Here is a 27,950-nt window from a genome sequence, read left to right on the forward strand (position 1 = left end):
ATGTATTTGCACATCCCACTAACCCTGCACCCATAAAATCAAAACAGCCTCTCATCTCACTACTTTTCCATAACCGTTCCTACGACCTGGCCACCGGACTGGGAGGACGTGACTTCTTCCAACACCTCTCGTAATACAACCACCGATTTTTCCCCTTCATTTATGTTGCTCAACTCAGCGTGAATTTGCCAATTGAAGTTCATGTTTATGTAGAATACGCAACACATATTAGGAAAAGTCGGTGGTTGTATTCGATAAAGTTTTTTATTTTAAGTATACATTTCAGCACCACAGTTGTACAGGACAAAAACAGGTAAGCGTTTTCAAAACTGACATTTTTTTACAAAGAGTCGACTGATGGTGACTCAATGTTGAGTCAGTAGTGACTCCGCCTCGGTGTCAGAGATCGGTGTTGAGCGTTCCTCCGCTGGGGTTCGGCTTGACGAGCGCTGCGGGATTCACCAGGAGTCATTCATGTCTATTTGTACGAGATTTAGCTGATCTAAACAGTTTGTTTTCAGATCATTTTAAGAAAGTTCGTTCCTGGAGTCTCACAGCCTGGCAAGTCTATGTGAAGACAGGTAAATTAGCTACTAGTAAACGTTGGCTATCTAGGTACGCTAACGTTGGCTAGCTCGCGTTTTCATCTAGCCAGCCAGGTAGTGAGATGGCTAGCTAATTGGCTAACTACAGCCAGTATTATTTGTTTACACGGTTAGCTACCAGCTGTTAGTTAATATTATCTGATATGTAGTTAAATAACAATGGTAAATGGCAAGCTATCTGTTTACATATCGTTAGCTATCTAACGCGTTAGCTACGTTAGTCAAGAAAATGCAAACTAACCCACATAACTAGCCAGTTAGTTAAAAACATTAACGTAGCTTGCAAAACAGCTGGCTTGTAACGTTAGCTAGTGGCTAGTTCGTCTTTCCAACAAACTGTCGCGTCTTTTAGCAGCATGATGGTTAAATCATGTGTGTGGGAGAGTCGTGGGACATTCTGCACAGGCCAGCCAGCTACAATATTGCGACAGTGATGCCCTTACCCTGGTTTTTCACCATCACCCCATGGTCCCCATCAACTCCAGTGATCTAATCACAGCTGTGTGTGTAGCAGCTAATACGGTATGTTTGTATAAATAAGTTGTATTATTAGGTAACTAGCAGGCACAATCTCTCGTCAGAAAATGACACGGAACTCAGAGGTCCTGGTGTCCGTTATCCTCTGGTCGAATTTGTCATTGGCATCACGGTGAGGGGTAATGCTCAGCCAGCATAGCAGTATTTCCGTTTACCCGAGTCAGGATATGCGTCCCAAAGGGCAAACTATTCCCTATTTAGTGCACTATTTTCATTTACCACAGCCTATAGAGCTCTGGATAAAAGTAGTGTACTATATTGGAAATGAGGTCCCATTTGTGATGCAAACAAACACTGTTCTGCTGCGTACAGTATTTTGCCATAAGGTGATTGTGTGCGCTGGACATGCTTGAGTGGATATCTGACACTCAGAACAATCATTTTTCTGTTCTCATGGATCACTTGTTTTGTTTTCTGGTGGATTTTCCATCTTGGCTTAATGTTTCCAATGTTTCCACTAACAGCATATTAGGCTAGTAGTTGGATTGACATTAGGCACTGTAGATAAAGAGCCTTCAGAAAGTATTCACACCCCTTGACTTTTTCCACATTTTTGTTGTTACAGTTTGAATTTAAAATGGATTACATTGAGATTTTGTGGCGCTGACCTGCACAAAATACCCCATAATGTCAGTCAAATTGTTTTTTAAAAAGATGAAAAGTCTTGAGTCAAGTATTCAACCCCTTTGTTATGGTAAGCTTAAAAATGTTTGAGTAAAAATGTGCTTAACAAGCCACATAAATTGCATGGACTCACTCTGTGTGCAATAATAGTGTTTAACATGATTTTTGAATGACTTCCTCATCTCTGTACCTCACACATACAATTATCTGTAAGGTTGAGCAGTGAATTTCAAACACAGATTCAATCACAAAGACCAGGGGCCTCACAAAGCAGGGCACCTGTTGGTAGATGGGTAAAAAAAAGCAGACATTGAATATCCCTTTGGTGAAGTTATCAATTACACTTTGGATGGTGTATCAATACACCCAGTCACTACAAAGATACAGGCGTCCTTCCTAACTCAGTTGCCGGAGAGGAAGGAAACCACTCAGGGATTTCACCATGACGGCAATGGTGACTTTAAAACAGTTAGAGTTTAATGGCTGTGATAAACTGAGGATGGATGAACAACATTATAGTTAAGAAATATGAAAGGAAGGAAGCCTGTACGGAATAAGAATCTTCCTAAACATGCTTCCTGTTTGCAACAAGGCACTAAAGTAATATTGCAAAAAATGTGGCAAAGCAGTTAACTTTTTGTCCTGAATACAAAGGGTTATGTTGTGGGCAAATTCAATATCAGATTTGCCACCAATGCTCCTATAGGACACTTCACTGCACTCTATACTCCTCTGTAAACTGGTCATCTCTGTAAACCCATCTCAAGACCCACTGGTTGATGCTTATTTATAAAACCCTCTCAAGGCCTCACTCCCCCCTATCTGAGATATCTACTGCAGCCCTCATCCTCCACATACAACACCCATTCTGCCAGTCACATTCTGTTAAAGGTACCCAAAGCACACACATCCCTGGGTTGCTCCTCTTTTCAGTTCGCTGCAGCTAGCGACTGGAACGAGCTGCAACAAACACTCAAACAGGACAGTTTTATCATGGACACTCTTACTGACAGTTGTGGCTGCTTTGTGTGATGTATTGTTGTCTCTACCTTCTTGCCATTTGTGCTGTTGTCTGTGCCCAATGTTTTATACCATGTTTTGTGCTGCTACCATGTTGTGTTGCTACCATGCTGTGTTTGTGCCTTACTGTGTTGTCTTAGGTCTCTTTATGTAGTGTTGTCTCTCTTGTCGTGATGTGTGTTTTGTCCTATATTTCTTTATTTTTAATCCCAGTCCCCGCATGAGGCCTTTTGGTAGGCTGTCATTGTCAATAAGAATTTGTTCTTAACTGACTTGCCTAATTTAAATAAATAAATGACACATTGCTGAGTACCATTCCATATTTTCAAGCATGGTGGTGGCTGCATCATGTGTCATGTTATTGGTGTGCTTGTCATCGGCAAGGACTAGGGAGTTTTTTAGGATAAAAAGCATTGGAACAGAGCTAAGCACAGACAAAATCCTAGAGGAAAACCTGGTTCAGTCTGCTTTCCAAGACACTCCGAGACAAATTCACCTTTCAGCAGGACAATAACCTAAAAACAAGACCAAATATACACAGGAGTTGCTTACCATCACGACATGGAATGTTCCTGAGTGGCCTAGTTAGTTTTGACTTAAATCGGCTTAAATCTGACTTAAATGGCTGTCTCGCAATGATCAACAACCAACTTGACAGAACTTGAAGAATTTTGAAAAAAATAATGTGCAAATATTGTACAATCCAGGTGTGCAAAGCTCTTAGACTTAAACCCAGAAAGACTCGCAGCTGTAATCGCTTCCAAAGGGGATTCTAACATGTATTGACACGGTTGTAAATACGTATGTAAATTAGACATTTCTGTATTTTCATTATCAATTAAATGTGCAATTTTTTTTTGTAAGAACATGTTTTCACTTTGTCATTATGGAGTAAATGTACAGTGTTACAGTATTGTATCTCTACTGAAGTGTACACTGAATGTGCCAGTATTTGCTCACAGTCGTACCACTTCTTCTTCCCTTTCTGCCCACAGCATGCGGGGACTGTGAGGCAGGCCCCATCCTGAGTCTGTACGATGAAGAGCCCGGTGCACAGGTCTGTTTGTGTGACTACAAGGGGCCTGAGTGAATGTGGGTCTTTCCAGAAACTAGGGTACCAGTGAGGATTTCCTACACTGGACAACTTGTTACAGCTGTTGATCAGTCATTGATAATAATCTGCCAATTGTTTTCATGTCATTACATTAAGATGATAGGACTCCCTGAGTGTGCGCAGAGGTCTAAGGCACTGCATCTCAGTGCTAGAAGCGTCACTACAGACCCTGGTTCGATTCCAGGCTGTATCACAACCGGCTATGATTGGGAGTCCCATAAGGCGGTGCACAATTTGCCCAGTGTCGTCCGGGTTAGGGTTTGACCGGGGTAGGCCGTCATTTGTAAGTAAGAATTTGTTCTCAACTGACTTGCCTAGTTAAATAAACTATATAGGGGGATCATAGCTATATTAAATACAATTCATGGGTTGATTAACTCTTTATCATGGTTGGTATCTTGATGGAGTTGTCCAAAATCATGTGACATGAAACATGACTTACTGTCCATGCATTTATAGCAGTGTAAGGTGTCGTTTACATCATACATTAACCAGTTAAATTAGACATTAAACATGAACCCTGGTTGTGAGAGAGCCTGGAATCGAACCAGGGTCTGTAGTGATACCTCTAGCACTGAGATGCAGTGCCTTAGACCGCTGTGCCACTTAGGAGCCCCCTAAATGTAATAATAATTTGAATATCAATGCATTTGCAAGGCCTAAACAATTCATTATTGTTAGTGGTAATGGTCTACCTGTTTTGGTTTTTACATGTTTTGCATGTTTTTTTGGGGGGGGGATTCTAAACTCAGCAGAAAAAGAAACGTCCCTTTTTCATGACCCTGTCTTTCAAAGATAATTCGTAAAAATCCAAATAACTTCACAGATCTTCATTGTAAAGGGTTTAAACACTATTTCCCATGCTTGTTCATTGAACCATACATAAACATAAACAATTAATGAACATGCACCTGTGGAACGGTCGTTAAGACACTAACAGCTTACAGACAGTAGGCAATTAAGGTCACAGTTATGAAACTGTAGGACACTAAAGAGGCCTTTCTACTGACTCTGAAAAACACCAAAAGAAAGATGCCCAGGGTCTCTGCTCATCTGTGTGATCGTGCCTTAGGCATGCTGCTAGGAGGCATGAGGACTGCAGATGTGGCCACAGCAATAAATTGCAATGTCCTGTGAGACGCCTAAGACAGGGAGACAGGACGGACAGCTGATTGTCCTCGCAGTGGCAGACCACGTGTAACAACAGCTGCACAGGATCGGTACATCCGAACATCACACCTGTGGGACAGGTACAGGATGGCAACAACTGCCCGAGTTACACCAGGAACGCACAATCCCTCCAATCAGTGCTCAGACTGTCTGCAATAGGCTGAGAGAGGCTGGACTGAGGGCTTGTAGGCCTGTTGTAAGGCAGATCCTCACCAGACATCACCGGCAACAACGTCGCCTATGGGCACAAATCCACCGTTGCTGGACCAGACAGGACTGGCAAAAAGTGCTCTTCACTGAGGAGTCACGGTTTTGTCTCACCAGGGGTGATGGTCGGATCCGTGTTTATCGTCAGGAATGAGCGTTACACCGAGGCCTGTATTCTGGAGCGGGATCGATTTGGAGGTGGAGGGTCCGTCATGGTCTGGGGCGGTGTGTCACAGCATCATCGGACTGAGCTTGTTGTCATTGTAGGCAATCTCCCCGCTGTGCGTTACAGGGAATACATCCTCCTCCCTCATGCGGTACCCTTCCTGCAGGCTCATCCTGACATGACCCTCCAGCATGACAATGCCACCAGCCATACTGAGTGGGTGGTGGAACATCTCACAGCAAGAACTGGCAAATCTGGTGCAGTCCATGAGGAGGAGATGCACTGCAGTACTTAATGCAGCTGGTGGCCACGCCAGATACTGACTTACTTTTGATTTTGACCCCTTTGTTCAGGAACACATTATTCAATTTCTGTTAGTCACATGTCTGTGGAACTTGTTCAGTTTATGTCCCAGTTGAATCTTGTTATGTTCATACAAATATTTACACATGTTAAGTTTGCTGAAAATAAACGCAGTTGACAGTGAGAGGACGTTTTTTGTTTTTTTGCTGGGTTTATATTAGGCCCTATGTACAATTATACAATTGTATAACATTGAGGTCCTTGAACATTTACAATGAAGTGCTTTTTAAAAAAGTCCTTGAATTTGACTTGCCAAATGTGTGTATGAACCCTGCTTAAAGAATGTATAGTCCTAGTCCTGTTGTATAGGTGGAGTTACGGGCCAATTTGTTTATTTTCACATCTATTCCTCTAAGTATACATGTTTAGTTTCAAACCATCAAAAACATTTGATCTCAATGGTCTCATTATTTCTAGAAAGATCCATGTGTGTAAAGCAAGATGTATTTGGTACAGCAGGTATGAATAACGTGTTGTTGTTTCAGGTGTAGGGACGTGGAGAGGCAGGCTGCCTGCCTGCAGACTGAGCAGCCGTGTGTCCCCGTCTCCCAGCACATCCCCAGCAGCATGTGGTTTATCAGGTAGAGGAGTTAGATTTACATCTATGTCCTTTTTAGCAGATGCTCTTATCCAGAGTGACTTACGTTTTCGTACTGGTCCCCCGTGGGACTCGAACCCACAACCCTGGTTTTGCTAGCGGCATGCTCTACCAACTGAGCCACATGGGAACCAAAGTTGCTAGACCGCCGTGTTAGCGTGCATTGAATGGGTACAAATAAATTCTGGTAACTTTCCCAAGTTTTCCACAAATCCCCGGGTTGGAGGATTTCTGGATTTCCTGCTTATTTCAACCTAATTCCAGGAATCTTCCAGAAACCCTTAAAACCTAGTCTTTGTAATGAGAGGTCATGGTAGATCACTGACCTGGATCTTGTCTAGGCGATTTATGTATTTGTGTATAGGCCTTATATTGTCTGTATTTTCCAATTTTTGTAATGAATGTGAAGTACCTTTTTTGAAGTGCTCAGTGCACAGTCTTACCCAGTAAGTCTTACCCAGTCAGTCTTACCCAGTCAGTCTTACCCAGTCAGTCTTACCCAGTCAGTCTTACCCAGTCTTACCCAGTAAGTCTTACCCAGGCTGCCCTTCCTAGCTGCCCACCTGGTGATAACGAGCACCTGAATGGAAATAAGTCAGCTGACTTCATAAAAAAATAATTAATTATATATTTCAATGTATGTATTATTATTATTTTTTACTCAAATAGCTGAGGCAACTTTTATGTGTTTAAAAAAAATGTGTGTATTAAAATGATTTGATCCATTCATTTAGGGACGCGTGTGGCATCGTGTGTGGGGTCATCACCTGGATGTTGGTGTTCTATGCTGAGTTTGTTGTGCTCTTCGTCATGCTGTTGCCTTCTAAAAACCTGACCTATAGCTTAGTCAACGGGACTGTGTTCAACACTCTGGCCTTCCTGGCTCTCGCCTCTCACTTCAGGGCCATGTGCACCGACCCGGTGAGTTGTTGACACCTGAACACACTATACACTGCTCTGACTGTACACTTTACACACGACACTGGGCTCTGTAAACGTTGACACTGGGCTCTGTACACGTTGACACTGGGCTCTGTACACGTTGACACTGGGCTCTGTACACGTTGACACTGGGCTCTGTACACGTTGACACTGGGCTCTGTACACGTTGACACTGGGCCCTGTACACGTTGACACTGGGCCCTGTACACGTTGACACTGGGCCCTGTACACGTTGACACTGGGCCCTGTACACGTTGGACACTGGGCCCTGTACACGTTGGACACTGGGCCCTGTACACGTTGGACACTGGGCTCTGTACACGTTGACACTGGGCCCTGTACACGTTGGACACTGGGCCCTGTACACGTTGGACACTGGGCCCTGTACACGTTGGACACTGGGCTCTGTACACGTTGGACACTGGGCTCTGTACACGTTGGACACTGGGCTCTGTACACGTTGGACACTGGGCTCTGTACACGTTGACACTGGGCTCTGTACACGTTGACACTGGGCTCTGTACACGTTGACACTGGGCTCTGTACACGTAGGACACTGGGCTCTGTACACGTAGGACACTGGGCTCTGTACACGTAGGACACTGGGCTCTGTAAACGTAGGACACTGGGCTCTGTAAACGTAGGACACTGGGCTCTGTAAACGTAGGACACTGGGCTCTGTAAACGTAGGACACTGGGCTCTGTAAACGTAGGACACTGGGCTCTGTAAACGTAGGACACTGGGCTCTGTAAACGTAGGACACTGGGCTCTGTAAACGTAGGACACTGGGCTCTGTAAACGTAGGACACTGGGCTCTGTAAACTTGACATGCTGGTGTTGTGTTCAGTTGGGAACAACACTGTGCGTAGCAAAAGATTTTGAAACAGTTAAAGGAAAAGGAGAGTTTTGTTGTTGGGATAAGTTCATGTAGTGGCTGCCTCTATTCGTTTCAAAACATTTCCTCCTGTTTTGTGCCTAACTGAACACGACCTTACTCACATATCTCGTTGTTATTGTCAATTGTACTGTTAAATGTCTTTTCTTGCTGACTCTTTCCCAACAATGCAGTAGTACTAGAAAACAAAAAAACACGAGAAATAGAAATGAGAAGAACACCAGAAGGTTAGCTAGCTATATACAGGGTCCGTTCCAGGGCCTGCTGCTGGAAAAACCTATGTGTTATGGCTTTACACCCCCTGCTATAATGTGGATAAAGAGTTACCTGTCTAACAGAACACAGAGGGTGTTCTTTAATGGAAGCCTCTCCAACATAATCCAGATGGAATCAGGAGTTCCCCAGGGCAGCTGTCTAGGCCCCTTACTTTTTCTATCTTTACTAACGACATGCCACTGGCTTTGGGTAGAGCCAGTGTGTCAATGTATGCGGATGACTATACACGTCAGCTACTACAGAAACTGAAATGACTGCAACACTTAAAGAGCTGCAGTTTCAGAATGGGTGGCAAGAAATAAGTTCGTCCTAAATATTTCAAAAACTTAACTTCTTCTGGCTGCAAGCCCGACGTCGGTACACTTATGACAACAGCCAGCTCAAGTGCAGGGCGCGAAATTCAAAATTATATTTTTTTTAAATATTTAACTTTCACACATTAACAAGTCCAATACAGCATATGAAAGGTACACATCTTGTGAATCCAGCCAACATGTCCGATTTTTTTAAATGTTTTACAGCGAAAACACCACGTATATTTATGTTAGCTCACCACCAAATACAAAAAAGGACAGACATTTTTCACAGCACAGGTAGCATGCACAAAGCCAACCTAACTAACCAAGAACCAACCAAACTAACCAACAAACAACTTCATCAGATGACAGTCTTATAACATGTTATTCAATAAATCTATGTTTTGTTCGAAAAATTTGCATATTTCAGGTATAAATCATAGTTTACATTGCAGCTACAATCAGAAATTGCACCGAAAGCAGACAGAATAATTACAGACACCAACGCCAAATAACTAAATACTCATCATAAAACATTTCTGAAAAATACATAGTGTACAGCAAATGAAAGACAGGCATCTTGTGATTCTAGACAATATTTCCGATTTATCAAGTGTTTTACAGCGAAAACACAATATAGCGTTATATTAGCTTACCACAATAGCCAAAAACACAAGCAATTTCCCAGTAGCAAAGGTTAGCGATCGTAACAAACAAGCAAAAGATATATAATTTTTGACTAACCTTGATTTTCTTCATCAGATGACAGTCCTATAACATCAGGTTATACATACACTTATGTTTTGTTCGAAAATGTGCATATTTAGAGCTGAAATCAATGGTTATACATTCTGCTAACTTAGCTACTTTTTCCCACAACGCCCGGATTTTTTTCGGACACTTTTTCTGACACACATATTCTGACCAACTAGCTATTCATAAACATAACTAAAACATACATGTTGTATAGGAAATGATAGATCCATTAGTTCTTAATGAAATCGCAGTGTTAGAATTCTAAAAAATAACTTCATTACGACATCCAGCTTCGGTATAGCTAGAGTACCCAAACGTTGGGCGCCGACGACTAGTTCACATGTACGACAGATATATGAAATAGCATCATAAAATGTTTCTTACTTTTGCTGATCTTTCATCAGAATGTTGGACAAGGGGTCCTTTGTCCAGAACAGTCGTTGTTTGGATTTAGAACGTCCACTTTCCCTCTCGATTTAGCAAGCGCACTAGCCAAGTGGCGCGAATCTCTCCATCGTAAACAAAGTCAGAGAACGGAACACGGCAAAACTCCCGAAAAAATTTCAATAATCTGATTAAACTATATTGAAAAAACATACTTTACGATGATATGGTCACATGTATCAAATAAAATCAAAGCCGGAGATAGTAGTCGCCTATAACGGCAGCTAAACAGAAGGCAATCCCACTGTCCACCTCGCGCTCTCCAGAGTACCGGAAATGGGGGACACGTCATACAAAGAGCTTGTATTCCACTTCAGACCAAGATAAACACTAAATTTCTTCTCTCACAGCCTCTTGACATCCAGGGGAAGGTCTATGAAGTGCACGTATACTCTTACGTATCATGCCCATTTATAGGCAGGAAGAAGAACAGAGCCTCGATTTCAGACTTTCCACTTCCTGGTCAGGAAGTTTGTGCCAAATGAGTTCTGTTTGACTCACAGATATAATTCAAACGGTTTTAGAAACTAGAGAGTGTTTTCTATCCAATAGTAATAATAATATGCATATTGTACGAGCAAGAATTGAGTACGAGGCCGTTTGAAATGGGCACCTTTTATCTGGCTACTCAATACTCCCCCTGCAGCCCAAACAGCTTAAAGCATTGTATTTGGGACAAATCATTCACTAAACCCTGAACCTTGTGTGTTTATCTTGTCCGGAAGTTTCAGAAAAGCCCAGAATATTGCGGTTACGAGAGTCCTGTTGATAGCAAATCCACAATCGGAGGTCAGAGGTGGCCAGTTTCCTATTTCCTTTAATCTCGCGAGTGCTCCCTTCTCCTGCCTCTTTTTTTGCCTGCGTTTCTTCTTGGATAGCCTGATAATTGGGTCGGAATTACACAAATATCCCAGGGCAGATGAGTCGATGGTTGAAGCCGGAATTGAGATTAGTAACTGCCGATCTGATGTTCAAAAGTTATTGTCGATCATAAGTAAAATATATCACAAAATAGCAAAGTTGGGTCAGAGCTCACAAGACCCGCAGCCAATACAGTAATGCGCCATCTTCAACATAAAGCACATCAATATTCTATAACACTGCCTGACCACTGCAACAGTAGACCCCATTTTGTTGCGCCAACAGGCGAGTCATGATAAGTCATCATGTCAACTCATTGCTCTGTCCGTCCTATAGGGAGCAGTGCCAACAGGGAACGCCACTAAAGAGTACATCGAGAGTCTCCAGCTGAAGCCGGGACAGGTGGTCTACAAGTGTCCCAAGTGCTGCAGCATCAAGCCTGACCGGGCACATCACTGCAGGTAGGATGACCCAGTACATCTCTTTGACCCTGACTAACACTGTCCCAGAGGACACTGCAGGTAGGGTAACCCTGACTAACACTGTCCCAGAGAACACTGCAGGTAGGGTAACCCTGACTAACACTGTCCAGAGAACACTGCAGGTAGGGTAACCCTGACTAACACTGTCCCAGAGAACACTGCAGGTAGGGTAACCCTGACTAACACTGTCCCAGAGAACACTGCAGGTAGGGTAACCCTGACTAACACTGTCCCAGAGAACACTGCAGGTAGGGTAACCCTGACTAACACTGTCCCAGAGAACACTGCAGGTTTTCCCCTCCATACTAGTGTGTGTAATTAGTTCTCTCTCCATGGTTTCCCCTCCACTAGTGTGTGTAATTAGTTCTCTCTCTCCATGGTTTCCCCTCCACTAGTGTGTGTAATTAGTTCTCTCTCCATGGTTTCCCCTCCATACTAGTGTGTGTAATTAGTTCTCTCTCTCCATGGTTTCCCCTCCACTAGTGTGTGTAATTAGTTCTCTCTCCATGGTTTCCCCTCCATACTAGTGTGTGTAATTAGTTCTCTCTCTCCATGGTTTCCCCTCCACTAGTGTGTGTAATTAGTTCTCTCTCCATGGTTTCCCCTCCATACTAGTGTGTGTAATTAGTTCTCTCTCTCCATGGTTTCCCCTCCACTAGTGTGTGTAATTAGTTCTCTCTCCATGGTTTCCCCTCCATACTAGTGTGTGTAATTAGTTCTCTCTCTCCATGGTTTCCCCTCCACTAGTGTGTGTAATTAGTTCTCTCTCTCTCTCCATGGTTTCCCCTCCACTAGTGTGTGTAATTAGTTCTCTCTCTCTCTCCATGGTTTCCCCTCCACTAGTGTGTGTAATTAGTTCTCTCTCTCTCTCCATGGGTTTCCCCTCCACTAGTGTGTGTAAGCGCTGCATACGGAAGATGGACCACCACTGTCCCTGGGTTAACAACTGTGTGGGAGAGAACAACCAGAAGTACTTTGTGCTCTTCACAGTACGTACCAGTGCATACTTTACATACTGGAACATTCCATACTGTAGACCCCATTACATACTTTACATACTGGAACATTCCATACTGTAGACCCCATTACATGCTTTACATACTGGAACATTCCATACTGTAGACCCCATTACATACTGGAACATTCCATACTGTAGACCCCATTACATACTTTACATACTGGAACATTCCATACTGTAGACCCCATTACATACTGGAACATTCCATACTGTAGACCCCATTACATACTTTACATACTGGAACATTCCATACTGTAGACCCCATTACATACTGGAACATTCCATACTGTAGACACCATTACCATACTGGAACATTCCATACTGTAGACCCCATTACATACTTTACATACTGGAACATTCCATACTGTAGACCCCATTACCATACTGGAACATTCCATACTGTAGACACCATTACCATACTGGAACATTCCATACTGTAGACCCCATTACATACTTTACATACTGGAACATTCCATACTGTAGACCCCATTACATACTGGAACATTCCATACTGTAGACCCCATTACATACTGGAACATTCCATACTGTAGACCCCATTACATACTTTACATACTGGAACATTCCATACTGTAGACCCCATTACCATACTGGAACATTCCATACTGTAGACCCCATTACATACTTTACATACTGGAACATTCCATACTGTAGACCCCATTACATACTTTACATACTGGAACATTCCATACTGTAGACACCATTACATACTGGAACATTCCATACTGGAACATTCCATACTGTAGACACCATTACATACTGGAACATTCCATACTGTAGACCCCATTACCATACTGGAACATTCCATACTGTAGACCCCATTACATGCTTTACATACTGGAACATTCCATACTGTAGACCCCATTACATGCTTTACATACTGGAACATTCCATACTGTAGACCCCATTCCATACTTTACACACTGGAACATTCCATACTGTAGACACCATTACATACTGGAACATTACATACTGGAACATTCCATACTGTAGACACCATTACATACTGGAACATTCCATACTGTAGACCCCATTACATGCTTTACATACTGGAACATTCCATACTGTAGACCCCATTACATGCTTTACATACTGGAACATTCCATACTGTAGACCCCATTCCATACTTTACACACTGGAACATTCCATACTGTAGACACCATTACATACTGGAACATTACATACTGGAACATTCCATACTGTAGACACCATTACATACTGGAACATTCCATACTGTAGACCCCATTACCATACTGGAACATTCCATACTGTAGACACCATTACCATACTGGAACATTCCATACTGTAGACCCCATTACCATACTGGAACATTCCATACTGTAGACCCCATTACCATACTGGAACATTCCATACTGTAGACCCCATTACCATACTGGAACATTCCATACTGTAGACCCCATTACCATACTGGAACATTCCATACTGTAGACCCCATTACCATACTGGAACATTCCATACTGTAGACCCCATTACCATACTGGAACATTCCATACTGTAGACCCCATTACCATACTGGAACATTCCATACTGTAGACCCCATTACCATACTGGAACATTCCATACTGTAGACCCCATTACCATACTGGAACATTCCATACTGTAGACCCCATTACCATACTGGAACATTCCATACTGTAGACCCCATTACCATACTGGAACATTCCATACTGTAGACCCCATTACCATACTGGAACATTCCATACTGTAGACCCCATTACCATACTGGAACATTCCATACTGTAGACCCCATTACCATACTGGAACATTCCATACTGTAGACCCCATTACCATACTGGAACATTCCATACTGTAGACCCCATTACCATACTGGAACATTCCATACTGTAGACCCCATTACCATACTGGAACATTCCATACTGTAGACCCCATTACCATACTGGAACATTCCATACTGTAGACACCATTACATACTGGAACATTCCATACTGTAGACACCATTACATACTGGAACATTCCATACTGTAGACACCATTACATACTGGAACATTCCATACTGTAGACCCCATTACACCGTCAGCCTGCTGCAATAACACAGACAAGTAGCCAACACACAGTACCTATTGGAAAGTTATGAATTAAGATGTTTAGGTTGGCAAATGCCCTGAAAGTGACTTACAGTTTGTGTGACTACGTTCAATACCCACCCATCTCATGGCTAAACTGTTCAATACCCACCCATCTCATGGGGAACTGTTCAATACTCCCCCATCTCATGGCTAAACTGTTCAATACCCGCCCATCTCATGGCTAAACTGTTCAATACCCGCCCATCTCATGGCTAAACTGTTCAATACCCGCCCATCTCATGGCTAAACTGTTCAATACCCGCCCATCTCATGGCTAAACTGTTCAATACCCGCCCATCTCATGGCTAAACTGTTCAATAGCACCCTGTCTTACCATGAGTCTGTGTGTTCCAGAGCACCCTGTCTTACCATGTGTCTGTGTGTTCCAGATGTACATTGCACTCATCTCTCTCCACTCTCTGGTGATGGTGGTCTTCCACTTCCTGTACTGCTTCGAAGATGATTGGACAAGTAAGTTCTTCTGACCTTTTTTTAACCTGGCTTCTCATTGGTTTGATCTAGATCTCATGATAACACAATGATCTTTCAATCAGCTCCTGTCAACCATAACAATGGTCTCTGGTTATGTTCTTAAGTATTTCAGATGAGGCCATACCCACCCATCTCATGGCTAAACTGTTCAATACCCGCCCATCTCATGGCTAAACTGTTCAATACCCGCCCATCTCATGGCTAAACTGTTCAATACCCGCCCATCTCATGGCTAAACTGTTCAATACCCGCCCATCTCATGGCTAAACTGTTCAATACCCGCCCATCTCATGGCTAAACTGTTCAATACCCGCCCATCTCATGGCTAAAGTGTTCAATACCCGCCCATCTCATGGCTAAAGTGTTCAATACCCGCCCATCTCATGGCTAAACTGTTCAATACCCGCCCATCTCATGGCTAAACTGTTCAATACCCGCCCATCTCATGGCTAAACTGTTCAATACCCGCCCATCTCATGGCTAAACTGTTCAATACCCGCCCATCTCATGGCTAAACTGTTCAATACCCGCCCATCTCATGGCTAAACTGTTCAATACCCGCCCATCTCATGGCTAAAGTGTTCAATACCCGCCCATCTCATGGCTAAAGTGTTCAATACCCGCCCATCTCATGGCTAAAGTGTTCAATACCCGCCCATCTCATGGCTAAAGTGTTCAATACCCGCCCATCTCATGGCTAAAGTGTTCAATACCCGCCCATCTCATGGCTAAAGTGTTCAATACCCGCCCATCTCATGGCTAAAGTGTTCAATACCCGCCCATCTCATGGCTAAAGTGTTCAATACCCGCCCATCTCATGGCTAAAGTGTTCAATACCCGCCCATCTCATGGCTAAAGTGTTCAATACCCTGCCCATCTCATGGCTAAAGTGTTCAATACCCGCCCATCTCATGGCTAAAGTGTTCAATACCCGCCCATCTCATGGCTAAACTGTTCAATACCCGCCCATCTCATGGCTAAACTGTTCAATACCCGCCCATCTCATGGCTAAACTGTTCAATACCCGCCCATCTCATGGCTAAACTGTTCAATACCCGCCCATCTCATGGCTAAAGTGTTCAATACCCGCCCATCTCATGGCTAAAGTGTTCAATACCCGCCCATCTCATGGCTAAAGTGTTCAATACCCGCCCATCTCATGGCTAAAGTGTTCAATACCCGCCCATCTCATGGCTAAAGTGTTCAATACCCGCCCATCTCATGGCTAAAGTGTTCAATACCCGCCCATCTCATGGCTAAAGTGTTCAATACCCGCCCATCTCATGGCTAAAGTGTTCAATACCCGCCCATCTCATGGCTAAAGTGTTCAATACCCGCCCATCTCATGGCTAAAGTGTTCAATACCCGCCCATCTCATGGCTAAAGTGTTCAATACCCGCCCATCTCATGGCTAAAGTGTTCAATACCCGCCCATCTCATGGCTAAAGTGTTCAGTTCAATACCCGCCCATCTCATGGCTAAAGTGTTCAATACCCGCCCATCTCATGGCTAAAGTGTTCAATACCCGCCCATCTCATGGCTAAAGTGTTCAATACCCGCCCATCTCATGGCTAAAGTGTTCAATACCCGCCCATCTCATGGCTAAAGTGTTCAATACCCGCCCATCTCATGGCTAAACTGTTCAATACCCGCCCATCTCATGGCTAAACTGTTCAATACCCGCCCATCTCATGGCTAAACTGTTCAATACCCGCCCATCTCATGGCTAAACTGTTCAATACCCGCCCATCTCATGGCTAAACTGTTCAAGTTACTCTCCAAGTTAATCTTCCTCTAGCAAAGTCATAAAGGACAGGGCACTCCTTTTTAGTTTGACGTCCTGTACTTCCTGACACTCAGTATTCCTTTTGATCACTGGCACGGCCGTTCCGTTGGGCACTGCGCCGGGCGCGGCCGTTCCGTTGGGCGCGGCCGTTCCGTTGGGCACTGCGCCGCACGCGGCCGTCCCGTTGGGCACTGCGTTGGGCGCGGCCGTCCCGTTGGGCACTGCGCCGCGCGCGGCCGTCCCGTTGGGCACTGCGCCGCACGCGGCCGTCCCGTTGGGCACTGCGCCGCACGCGGCCGTCCCGTTGGGCACTGCGCCGGGCGCGGCCGTTCTGTGAAGGTTGTTTTTACCCAGAAGCTCAGAGAATATGGAGTCAGATCGTTTATACATAGGGTATAGCTCTGCAGTGCTGCAGTACGGTGCTCAGTTAGTGTACGACTGTCTGTGTGTGATTTAAACTCTGCATATTGTTCAATTTGAAAAGCCCCAGAAGTTTATTGGCACATTGACCCATGTCGCGTGCCGTAGTTTAAAAACTCTGTAGATGGTGCTGAAACAATGACGTCATAACTGAATCCCGACATCTTTATTCACCTTTGCCATTGTCCCAGTCATCTCCCAGTCATCTCCCAGTCATCTCCCTGTCATCTCCCAGTCATCTCCCTGTCATCTCCCAGTCATCTCCCAGTCATCTCCCTGTCATCTCCCTGTCATCTCCCTGTCATCTCCCTGTCATCTCCCTGTCATCTCCCAGTCATCTCCCAGTCATCTCCCAGTCATCTCCCAGTCATCTCCCAGTCATCTCCCAGTCATCTCCCAGTCATCTGTCTGAAAACACTGTGATGTACAATGTGCTTAGCATCCAGCTGCCTAGAACACATCAACCCGTCTAGAAATGTTGCTTCCACTGTGCTGTGACTGTAAACCTGTCCCCCCTCCCTCCCTCCTGAACTCCAACTCCCAGAGTGCAGTTCCTTCTCACCTCCTGCGACAGTCATCCTCCTCATCCTCCTGTGCTTTGAGGCCCTCCTCTTCCTCATCTTCACCTCTGTGATGTTCGGGACTCAGGTCCATTCCATCTGTACAGATGAGACGGTAAGTCGTAGACCAGTGTGTTCCTCTCTTCTCCCCGTCACCTCCTCCTCTTCATCAGACCTGGATTAAATACATCATGGGATGTCAAATGCTTTAGGTATGATTTATATAGCTTGACTGATGTGCAGGGGGGGGTTGCACTTTTGGGACTATTCCATTGGCGCTTCAGCTAGGCCTATTCCATTGTACGGGCAAACTTCATAAAGTGCACCTCCCAAGTATTTGACCTATGTATTTAAGCCAAGTCTGCTCCCCACTGCTGTTGCTTTGGTGCTTATCTACTGTATGTATGACCTATGAACCTTGACCTCTCTACAGCAGCTTACCCATATAGAGGTGAATCCTAACTTCCACTTGAGTGGATATTTTCACTTAGTGTCCTGAAAATTGGATTTAAGTAGAAGTTAGTGTCTAAGAGTGTAAGATAGAATGCTCTGCTTGTAGTAGGATCATCTCTGTGTGGGGATTTATGAGTCCAGTCTTGTATATAAAGGAAGTTTTCAACTTGAAACGGCTCAAGGCTTGTTGATATTCTGTTGAGATTACTGTCAGCAAGTAGGAAGGAACGTGTCCATGTATCTGTGTGAGAGGATCAGTTTCCTCTCTTGTACCGTCATAAACCATGTAGTTAGTAGACTGTAGACCTCTCTGTGAGGAAGGATCAGTTTCCTCTCTGATGGTCCTGTACCATCATAAACCATGTAGACTGTAGACCTCTCTGTGTGTTCTATGGTAGACTGTAGACCTCTCTGTGTGTTCTATGGTAGACTGTAGACCTCTCTGTGTGGTCTATGGTAGACTGTAGACCTCTCTGTGTGGTCTATGGTAGACTGTAGACCTCTCTGTGTGTTCTATGGTAGACTGTAGACCTCTCTGTGTGTTCTATGGTAGACTGTAGACCTCTCTGTGTTCTATGCATGTCTGTACAATGTTTAGTGCTTTAAAACTCTAACTAAACTAACTCTGCTTTCTTGCTCTAACGTATTTTTGTCTGCAACTTCAGGCCTGATTGCGTAGTCGGGGCGTGGGTGGGCGTAGTCGGGGCGTGGGTGGGCGTAGTCGGGGCGTGGGTGGGCGTAGTCGGGGCCTGGTTGTATTCCTAGAAGTTGATATCTTTTGTATGGCTGTATTCTCTCTCATGGAGCCTCACAAGTGAGGAAGGATGTTCATTAGACATCAGTGTGTTGACATTTAGTCAATACAGTCCATTCAGAAAGTCTTCAGACCCTTTGACTTTTTCCACATTTTGTTACGTTACAGCCGTATTCTAAAATTGATACAAAAAATTTAAAATCCCTCATGTAAATTAGGTATCTGTTTTTTATTTTATAAGTATTCAGACCCTCTTCTATGAGACTCAAAATTGAGCTCAGGTGCATCCTGTTTCCATTGATCATCCTTGAGATGTTTCTACAACTTGAAGTCCACCTGTGGTAAATTCAATTAATTGGACATGATTTGGAAAGGCACACACCTGTCAATATAAGGTCCCACAGTTGACGTCAGAGCAAAAACCAAGCCATGAGGTCGAAAGAATTGTCCGTAGAGCTCCGAGACAGGATTGTGTCAAGGTACAGATCTGGGGAAGGGTACCAAAACATGTCTGCAGCATTGAAGGACCCCAAGAACACAGTGGCCTCCATTCTTAAATGGAAGAAGTTTGGAACCACCAAGACACTACCTAGAGCTGGCCGCCCGGCCAAACTGAGCAAGGTGACCAAGAACCCAATGGTCACTCTGACAGAGCCCCAGAGTTTGTCTGTGGAGATGGGAGGACCTTCCGGAAGGACAACCATCTCTGCAGCATTCCACCAATCAGGCCTTTATGGTAGAGAGAGGCCAGACGGAAGCCACTCCTCAGTAAAATGCACATGACTGCCCGCTTGGAGTTTGCCAAAAGGCACCTAAGGACTCTCAGACCGTGAGAAACAAGATTCTCTGGTCTGATGAAACCAATATTGAACTCTTTGTTCTGAATGCCAAGCGTCACATCTGGAGGAAACCTGGCACCATCCCTACGGTGAAGCATGGTGGTGGCAGCATCATGCTGTGGGGATGTTTTTCAGCAGCAGGAACTGGGAGACTAGTCAGGATCAAGGGAAAGCTGAACGGAGCAAAGTACAGAGAGATCCTTGATGAAAACCTGCTCCAGAGCACTCAGGACCTCAGACTGTGGAGAAGGTTCACCTTCCAACAGGACAACGACCCTAAGCACACATCCAAGACAACGCAGGAGTGGCTTCGGGATAAGTCTCTGAATGTCCTTGTTTGGCCCTGCCAGAGCCTGGACTTGAACCCGATCAAACATCTCTGGAGAGACCTGAAAATAGCTGTGCAGCAACACTCCCCATCCAACCTGACAGAGCTTGAGAGGATCTGCAGAGAAGAATGAGACACTCCTCAAATACAGGTGTGCCAAGCTTGTAGCGTCATACCCAAGAAGACTCAAGGCTGTAATCACTGCCAAAGGTGCTTCAACAAAGTACTGAGTAAAGGGTCTGAATACTTATGTAAATGTGATATTTCTGTTTTTTAATTGTAAGACATTTGTAAAAATGTCTAAACCTGTCTTTGCTTTGTCATTATGGGGTATTGTGATGTCATTATGGGGTATTGTGATGTCATTATGGGGTATTGTGTGTAGATTGAGGATTTTACATTACATTTACATTTAAGTCATTTAGCAGACGCTCTTATCCAGAGCGACTTACAAATTGGTGCATTCACCTTATGATATCCAGTGGAACAACCACTTTACAATAGTGCATCTAACTCTTTTAAGGGGGGGGGAGGGGGGGGTTAGAAGGATTACTTTATCCTATCCTAGGTATTCCTTAAAGAGGTGGGGTTTCAGGTGTCTCCGGAAGGTGGTGATTGACTCCGCTGACCTGGCGTCGTGAGGGAGTTTGTTCCACCATTGGGGTGCCAGAGCAGCGAACAGTTTTGACTGGGCTGAGCGGGAACTGTACTTCCTCAGAGGTAGGGAGGCGAGCAGGCCAGAGGTGGATGAACGCAGTGCCCTTGTTTGGGTGTAGGGCCTGATCAGAGCCTGAAGGTACGGAGGTGCCGTTCCCCTCACACCTCATTTTAATTTGATTAATTTTAGAATAAGGCTGTAACATAACAAAATGTGGAAAAAGTCAAGAGGTCTGAATACTTTTCGAATGCGTTAGTGAGTACATTAGCCTATGACCGTTTAGCCAGTACATTAGCCTATGGCCGTTTAGCCGGTACATTAGCCTATGGCCGTTTAGCCAGTACATTAGCCTATGGCCGTTTAGCCAGTACATTAGCCTATGGCCGTTTAGCCAGTACATTAGCCTATGGCCGTTTAGCCGGTACATTAGCCTATGGCCGTTTAGCCGGTACATTAGCCTATGGCCGTTTAGCCGGTACATTAGCCTATGGCCGTTTAGCCGGTACATTAGCCTATGGCCGTTTAGCCGGTACATTAGCCTATGGCCGTTTAGCCGGCACATTAGCCTATGGCCGTTTAGCCAGTACATTAGCCTATGGCCGTTTAGCCGGTACATTAGCCTATGGCCGTTTAGCCGGTACATTAGCCTATGGCCGTTTAGCCGGTACATTAGCCTATGGCCGTTTAGCCGGTACATTAGCCTATGGCCGTTTAGCCGGTACATTAGCCTATGGCCGTTTAGCCGGTACATTAGCCTATGGCCGTTTAGCCGGTACATTAGCCTATGGCCGTTTAGCCGGTACATTAGCCTATGGCCGTTTAGCCGGTACATTAGCCTATGGCCGTTTAGCCGGTACATTAGCCTATGGCCGTTTAGCCAGTACATTAGCCTATGGCCGTTACGTCATAACTTAAGCCACTTTGTAACTTTAGATTTGAAAGAGTTGTTTTAAATCAAAAGGGAAAAAGCAAAGGGGATCTTGTGATTCGTCATTTAGGCAGGGAGTAGTTTGATTGGTTCACAGTACACTGAAGTGTGGTTGTCTCTCGTTTTTCCAGGGCATAGAACAGTTGAAAAAGGAGGAGAAAAGATGGGGTAAAAAAACTAAGTGGATGAACACGAAGGCGGTATTTGGACACCCCTTCTCCATATTCTGGTTTCTCCCGTTGACCCAACCGGGGAAGGCCCACGGGAAAGCTGAATCCTACCAGTATGTGGTCTGAGCTTAGCCACCCGGGGGGGGAAACAGACTCTGAGACAGAGGTGTGTTAACACCGCTCTGTTCCAACCACCCCATCTCTCACCCTGACTCCCCAACACTCCTTGACAATGCTGAACGTGATTGTAATCCCTCCTAACTCTGAACAACTTAATCATTAATGCTTTCTATAATTGCCACGTTGTTTTTTATGTTGCTTGGGAACAAAAGTCAAGTGGAGTTGCAGAGAAAAAGATCAATTGTAAAACTTTTCAACCGTGTCTGTTTTAACCCTCATGTTGATTTGTTCTGGTTTTCTGAATCACTTTTCCCTCTGTGTCCCTCTCTCTCTCCCCCCCTCTGTGTCCCTCTCTCTCTGTGTCCCTCTCTCTCTCCCCCCCTCTGTGTCCCTCTCTCTCTGTGTCCCTCTCTCTCTCCCCCCCTCTGTGTCCCTCTCTCTCTCCCCCCCTCTGTGTCCCTCTCTCTCTGTGTCCCTCTCTCTCTCTCCCCCCCTCTGTGTCCCTCTCTCTCTCTCTGTGTCCCTCTCTCTCTCCCCCCCCTCTGTGTCCCTCTCTCTCTCCCCCCCTCTGTGTCCCTCTCTCTCTGTGTCCCTCTCTCTCTCCCCCCCTCTGTGTCCCTCTCTCTCTGTGTCCCTCTCTCTCTCCCCTCTGTCTCTCTCTGTGTCCCTCTCTCTCCCCCCCTCTGTGTCCCTCTCTCTCTGTGTCCCTCTCTCTCCCCCCCTCTGTGTCCCTCTCGCTCTGTGTCCCTCTCTCTCTCCCCCCCTCTGTGTCCCTCTCTCTCTGTGTCCCTCTCTCTCTCCCCTCTGTCTCTCTCTGTGTCCCTCTCTCTCCCCCCCTCTGTGTCCCCCCTCTCTGTCTCTCTCCTCCCCCCTCTCTGTCTCTCTCCTCCCCCCTCTCTGTCTCTCTCCTCCCCCCTCTGTGTCCCTCTCCTCCCCCCTCTCTGTCTCTCTCTCCCCCCCTCTGTGTCCCCTGTCTCTGTGTCCCTCTCCTCCCCCCTCTCTGTCTCTCTCTCCCCCCCTCTGTGCCCCCCCTCTCTGTCTCTCTCCTCCCCCCTCTGTGTCCCCTGTCTCTGTGTCCCTCTCCTCCCCCCTCTGTGTCCCCTGTCTCTGTGTCTCTCTCCTCCCCCCCTCTCTGTCTCTCTCCTCCCCCCCTCTCTGTCTCTCTCCTCCCCTCTGTCTCTCTCCTCCCCTCTCTCTCTCCTCCCCCCCTCTGTCCCCCCTCTCTGTCTCTCTCCTCCCCCCTCTCTGTCTCTCTCCTCCCCCCTCTGTGTCCCCCCTCTGTCTCTCTCTCCTCCCCCCTCTGTGTCCCCCCTCTCTGTCTCTCTCTCCTCCCCCCCTCTCTCTCTCTCCTCCCCCCTCTGTGTCCCCCCTCTCTGTCTCTTCTCCCCCTCTCTGTCTCTCTCCTCCCCCCTCTCTGTCTCTCTCCTCCCCCCTCTCTGTCTCTCTCCTCCCCCCTCTCTCTCCTCTCTCCGAGTGACAGTTTGTTGGCGCTATCATGTCAAGTCAGGAGTTGATATAATAGCACAAACCGATCTGGCACTCGGGCCATCTTCCGTCCTCCTGTCAGTCAAAACTAAACCCCTCCCTCCCTCCTGTCAGTCAAAACGAAATCCCTCCCTCCCTCCTGTCAGTCAAAACTAAACCCCTCCCTCCCTCCTGTCAGTCAAAACTAAACCCCTCCCTCCTTGTGATTCTTCTCTGATAAACACCTCACCCAGCACAGGGGAACATGGTCTTTTCACTAGGCCTGTACAGTTGTCTGTTTTCAGAGGCTTTTAAAGCCAGGTGGAAGTATAGTGTGTTGAGGGATCAGTAGGTTAGTCCTTTTACTTTGTTAAACACTCATATTGTCTTGTGTTTTAAAGAAAGTTAAAGTTAGTCTACATGCTGCTCATTTCAAGTTGATCCTTCTTTTAGGAATAAAACATGAAGGTGTTTCAGAATATTTGTGTAAAAGTTGGCGGTAATTCATTTGATCTTGCATTCTCATTTCTATGTGTGCCAAGTTCTGCATATAAAAGTCACTTTTATTTTTTATTCTGTAGTTTCTCCAGAATTTACGTTTTTATGTTGGAATTAAAACTTTAATTTTGAGTTTTTCAGGAGATGTGTAAACCAGAGGTCCTGAGTCACAAAACGAACTTAACAAGTTCAAATATAATTTGCAAAGTAAAATAAAAAGGGAGTATTACTAAATACTAAAATATTAACCAACGAAACTGATTATACAGTAGTAGTTTTACTCCAATATCAACATCAAAATATATCAAGCTGGCTACACGTCATAAATCATGACAAATATGCACTTTTCCTGAGATCTATCAGTGGAGTTTATAAATGTTACTTTTTCTCATGTGATCTTTTGTATGCTTGAAAACAAACTTAATTGGGCCAGTTTCCCAGACAGACAGATTAAGTTTAGTCCTAGAATTAATAATCTCTTTCAATCTCTCTTGATAATGCTTTTGAGTGGTGGACTAGGTGTAATCTGTGTCTGGGGGAAACCGGGCCGTTATGTCATTGTTCAACATTGGGATTGTTCTTCACCTGTATCTTTGACCTTCTGTTCTGTTGTGTTTGAATGGATGGTTGTTGAGGAGGACTGTCACCTAACTGAGGCTGCATCCCCAAATGGCACCCTATTCCCTATATAGTGCACTACTTTCTATGGGTCCTGGTCAAAAGTAGTGCACTACTTTATATGGGCCCTGGTCAAAAGTAGTGCGCTACTTTCTATGGGCCCTGGTCAAAAGTAGTGCACTACTTTTATATGGGCCCTGGTCAAAAGTAGTGCGCTATAGAGGGGAACAGAGTGCCGTTTGGGAAGCGGCCTGACTGCTGCTGTGAGTGTCTTGCCTGTGAGCAAGCTGGACCTAACGGTTCTTTTCTTTTCATTGACATTTTTCAACACTTTTTGGCACGGAGAAAGAATAAATATTTCCCATTTGGTTAATAAGCTGTTTCTTTTTTTTTTTTCTATGTCATATATCCATATTAATTCTCTTTTCTCCAAGGAACTGTTGTTTTTATATCGTGTCATCTTGCAATGGGTGTTTTTTGTATGCATGCCCCCTATATCTATCCTTACTCTGCGTTGGCTTTGGTTAACTGGGAAGCTGATGTGTCTCCTACCATTTTTCTACTGAAGCTTTTAACTGTCTCTCTCTGAGCACTGAGGCCGTCCGACTGGCTGCTTTCTGAATGCTGTGGGACGGAGGTAAGCCCCGCGCGCTGTGGGACGGAGGTAAGCCCCGCGCGCTGTGGGACGGAGGTAAGCCCCGCGCGCTGTGGGACGGAGGTAAGCCCCGAACGCTGTGGGACGGAGGTAAGCCCCGCGCGCTGTGGGACGGAGGTAAGCCCCGCGCGCTGTGGGACGGAGGTAAGCCCCGCGCGCTGTGGGACGGAGGTAAGCCCCGCGCGCTGTGGGACGGAGGTAAGCCCCGCGCGCTGTGGGACGGAGGTAAGCCCCGCGCGCTGTGGGACGGAGGTAAGCCCCGCGCGCTGTGGGACGGAGGTAAGCCCCGCGCGCTGTGGGACGGAGGTAAGCCCCGCGCGCTGTGGGACGGAGGTAAGCCCCGCGCGCTGTGGGACGGAGGTAAGCCCCGAATGCTGTGGGACGGAGGTCGTGCTGCACACACTTAAACCCAACGTTACTGTGGAGTGAATGAGTTTTCCTAAACAACAAAGCATGATGCATGTATTTCTGAACGTTTCTTATTGTCTCCTGATTGGGTTTTATAGGTTGATGTTTAAGACCTGGGATGTATGGACGTCTTCATTGACAGAATTAGTCTGGAGACTGCTCACTGTGTTGTCGTGTGCCAACAACTTCAACAACACATAGAACAAGACAACACAGTCGGTGTCCGTGCCTTGTCAGAAATAATATGGCCCGGTTTCCACACCCATGAATTGTCCATTTGAGCATGCATGTTAGTCCAAGAGGAGACTTCATCTGGGTTCAGGAAACCAGCCATTTAAGTCACATTTTTCACTGGATCTCCCATTGAAACCAATGCATGACTAAGGGAACATTTTACTTAGGGCCCCTAAATGAATGAAATGTTTTAATTCAGTTTCCTCTGTCTACAGCTCACTGTCTCCGTCTCTGTCTCTCTCCGTCTGTCTGTCTCTGTCTCTCTCTCTGTTCCAGGGCATTGAGCGTCTGAAGGGGGAGAAGGCCAGGTGGGAGAAGACTTCCTGCTGGGAGGCAATGAAGTCAGCGTTTGGAGGGCCCTTCTCCCCATCCTGGCTCAGTCCCTTCTCTGACCTCCGCTGTACGAGGGATCCCAATGACCACGTGGTGCTGCCGCAGGGGGAGATCATCGAGGACGACGTCATAGAGATACCACTGGTCTAGTGTCATAAGACTCCCATAGAACTAGAATGAATAGAATGGGCGGTGAACCTGACACCCTGGCAGGTTTGACTGGTGAACTCCTGGGTACAAGGTCTATGGAAGCCTGCTATTGTGATTCATTATTGCATCGTTGACATAATAATTAGGAGGGTGCATACATTTGTCCTATTTCAGACATGTACCAGTGTGAATTGGACATTTTTTGTTTTCTGCATATCCCAACTCTCCCTGAGACACCCTCGGAGTGTGGGGGGGGGGGTCTGGACTAGGCTTCTATAGAGAGACGCCAGTTCTATTCATTCTATTTCTATACAGACTCCACCCGGTCTAGTGCGGTGTCCTCCCTACAGTGCTACTGCTGCTTGGACCAAAGCCATTAAAGGGATCCTGCACCAAATGTCCTTTTTAGAATGAGCCACAACATGTCCAGGTCTTATACCCCCTGGTGATGTGAACGAGGTACAAGTCCCAACGAAGACGAGTTGGATTGACCCAAACGGGCTCCTTCTGTAGTCCAGAGCAGCTCCTGTATACACAGCTCTACATGGTTCAGTTGTATTAAGGGAAGACCTCCTAGAAAACGACCTGTGGACTATGCAGAATCTAGACGGTCCGTGGCCTGTCCTCTAATCTTACTTCACCAAGGGCCTTTTTTATAAACAGTCAAATTGAGAATTTACAGTTACTGGCCTTGGTCTGTAACATATGCAAATGAGGTGGTAACAGTTACTGGCCTTGTTCTGTAAAGTATGCAAATGAGGTGGTAACAGTTAATGGCCTTGTTCTGTAAAGTATGCAAATGAGGTGGTAACAGTTTTTACATTTTATTTTTTATCTGTATCATTTCAGAGAATTACATTACCTTTTAAGTGTGTGTTAATTAAAGGGCCTTATCTAAACAATTCATTAATTAATTATCATTGTTTTCATCTGGAAAATGTAGAGAGAACACTATTTTATTGAATGAGGGTTAGCTGATGGTGGAGGGGGGGGGGTTAGCTGATAGTGAATGGTTGTACTGTACTTTATCCTTTTGTACAGGACGGTAATACTACGATGGTTACTAGGTAATACTACGATGGTTGCTAGGGAGGACTTCTACAGTCAAATGAATGCTCCATATCATGGGACCACTATTGTTTACTTTTAACATTTGAATAAAAGGGAAGTTGTTGTTGATATCGTACTTTATCCATGTATTGATTGGTTCTCATATTAGTTTATCCATGTATTGATTGGTTCTCATATTAGTTTATCCATGTATTGATTGGTTCTCATATTAGTTTATCCATGTATTGATTGGTTCTCATATTAGTTTATCCATGTATTGATTGGTTCTCATATTAGTTTATCCATGTATTGATTGGTTCTCATATTAGTTTGACTACAGAATAAAAAACATGTCAGAGATTAAGTGACAAGATATTTCATATGAAGGTTTATTTACAAAACTCTCATTTCAATAAATTGATATGCATTTAGTCTTTCAGGTCATTACAATATACATCTCAACAGTAGTATTCAAAATTCTTTGTTTGCATAATAATGTGTAGTGTTGAAAAGCCTGATCATGTTTGTGTA

The 27,950-nt window shown here is 45.1% G+C and overlaps 1 protein-coding gene across 7 annotated transcripts; it reads left to right on the forward strand.

Annotated features, from left to right (window-relative positions):
- zdhhc3a (zinc finger DHHC-type palmitoyltransferase 3a) lies at positions 1-27,783 on the forward strand. 7 transcript variants are annotated; one of them, XM_038986782.1, is made up of 10 exons: positions 363-581; positions 958-1,127; positions 3,782-3,843; positions 6,292-6,387; positions 7,139-7,325; positions 11,212-11,336; positions 12,250-12,346; positions 14,891-14,972; positions 17,744-17,874; positions 26,163-27,783. In XM_038986782.1, the coding sequence occupies exons 3-10, from the start codon at positions 3,824-3,826 to the stop codon at positions 26,367-26,369; spliced, it is 945 nt and encodes a 314-aa protein (XP_038842710.1). In that variant the 5' UTR covers positions 363-581; positions 958-1,127; positions 3,782-3,823; the 3' UTR covers positions 26,370-27,783. The 7 variants fall into 7 exon arrangements, with proteins under 7 accessions (XP_038842713.1, XP_038842712.1, XP_038842707.1 ...); XM_038986783.1 differs by having other exon boundaries at positions 961-1,127; XM_038986785.1 differs by lacking the exons at positions 363-581; positions 958-1,127; positions 26,163-27,783 and adding exons at positions 1-313; positions 21,851-22,411.
- The last annotated feature ends 167 nt before the right edge of the window (positions 27,784-27,950 follow it).

The sequence above is a fragment of the Salvelinus namaycush genome, unplaced genomic scaffold, assembly GCF_016432855.1.
Source record: "Salvelinus namaycush isolate Seneca unplaced genomic scaffold, SaNama_1.0 Scaffold579, whole genome shotgun sequence".
Classification (NCBI taxonomy): Eukaryota; Metazoa; Chordata; class Actinopteri; order Salmoniformes; family Salmonidae; genus Salvelinus; species Salvelinus namaycush.

What these genes read in the sequence shown, in the direction of transcription:
- zdhhc3a (XM_038986784.1), top strand. Translation starts at nt 3,824, where the DNA reads ATGAAGAGCCCGGTGCACAG. An exon ending in ATGAAGAGCCCGGTGCACAG is followed by an intron (nt 3,844 to 6,291) that starts GTCTGTTTGTGT and finishes TTGTTGTTTCAG; the next exon opens with GTGTAGGGACGTGGAGAGGC. An exon ending in GGGCCATGTGCACCGACCCG is followed by an intron (nt 7,326 to 11,211) that starts GTGAGTTGTTGA and finishes TCCGTCCTATAG; the next exon opens with GGAGCAGTGCCAACAGGGAA.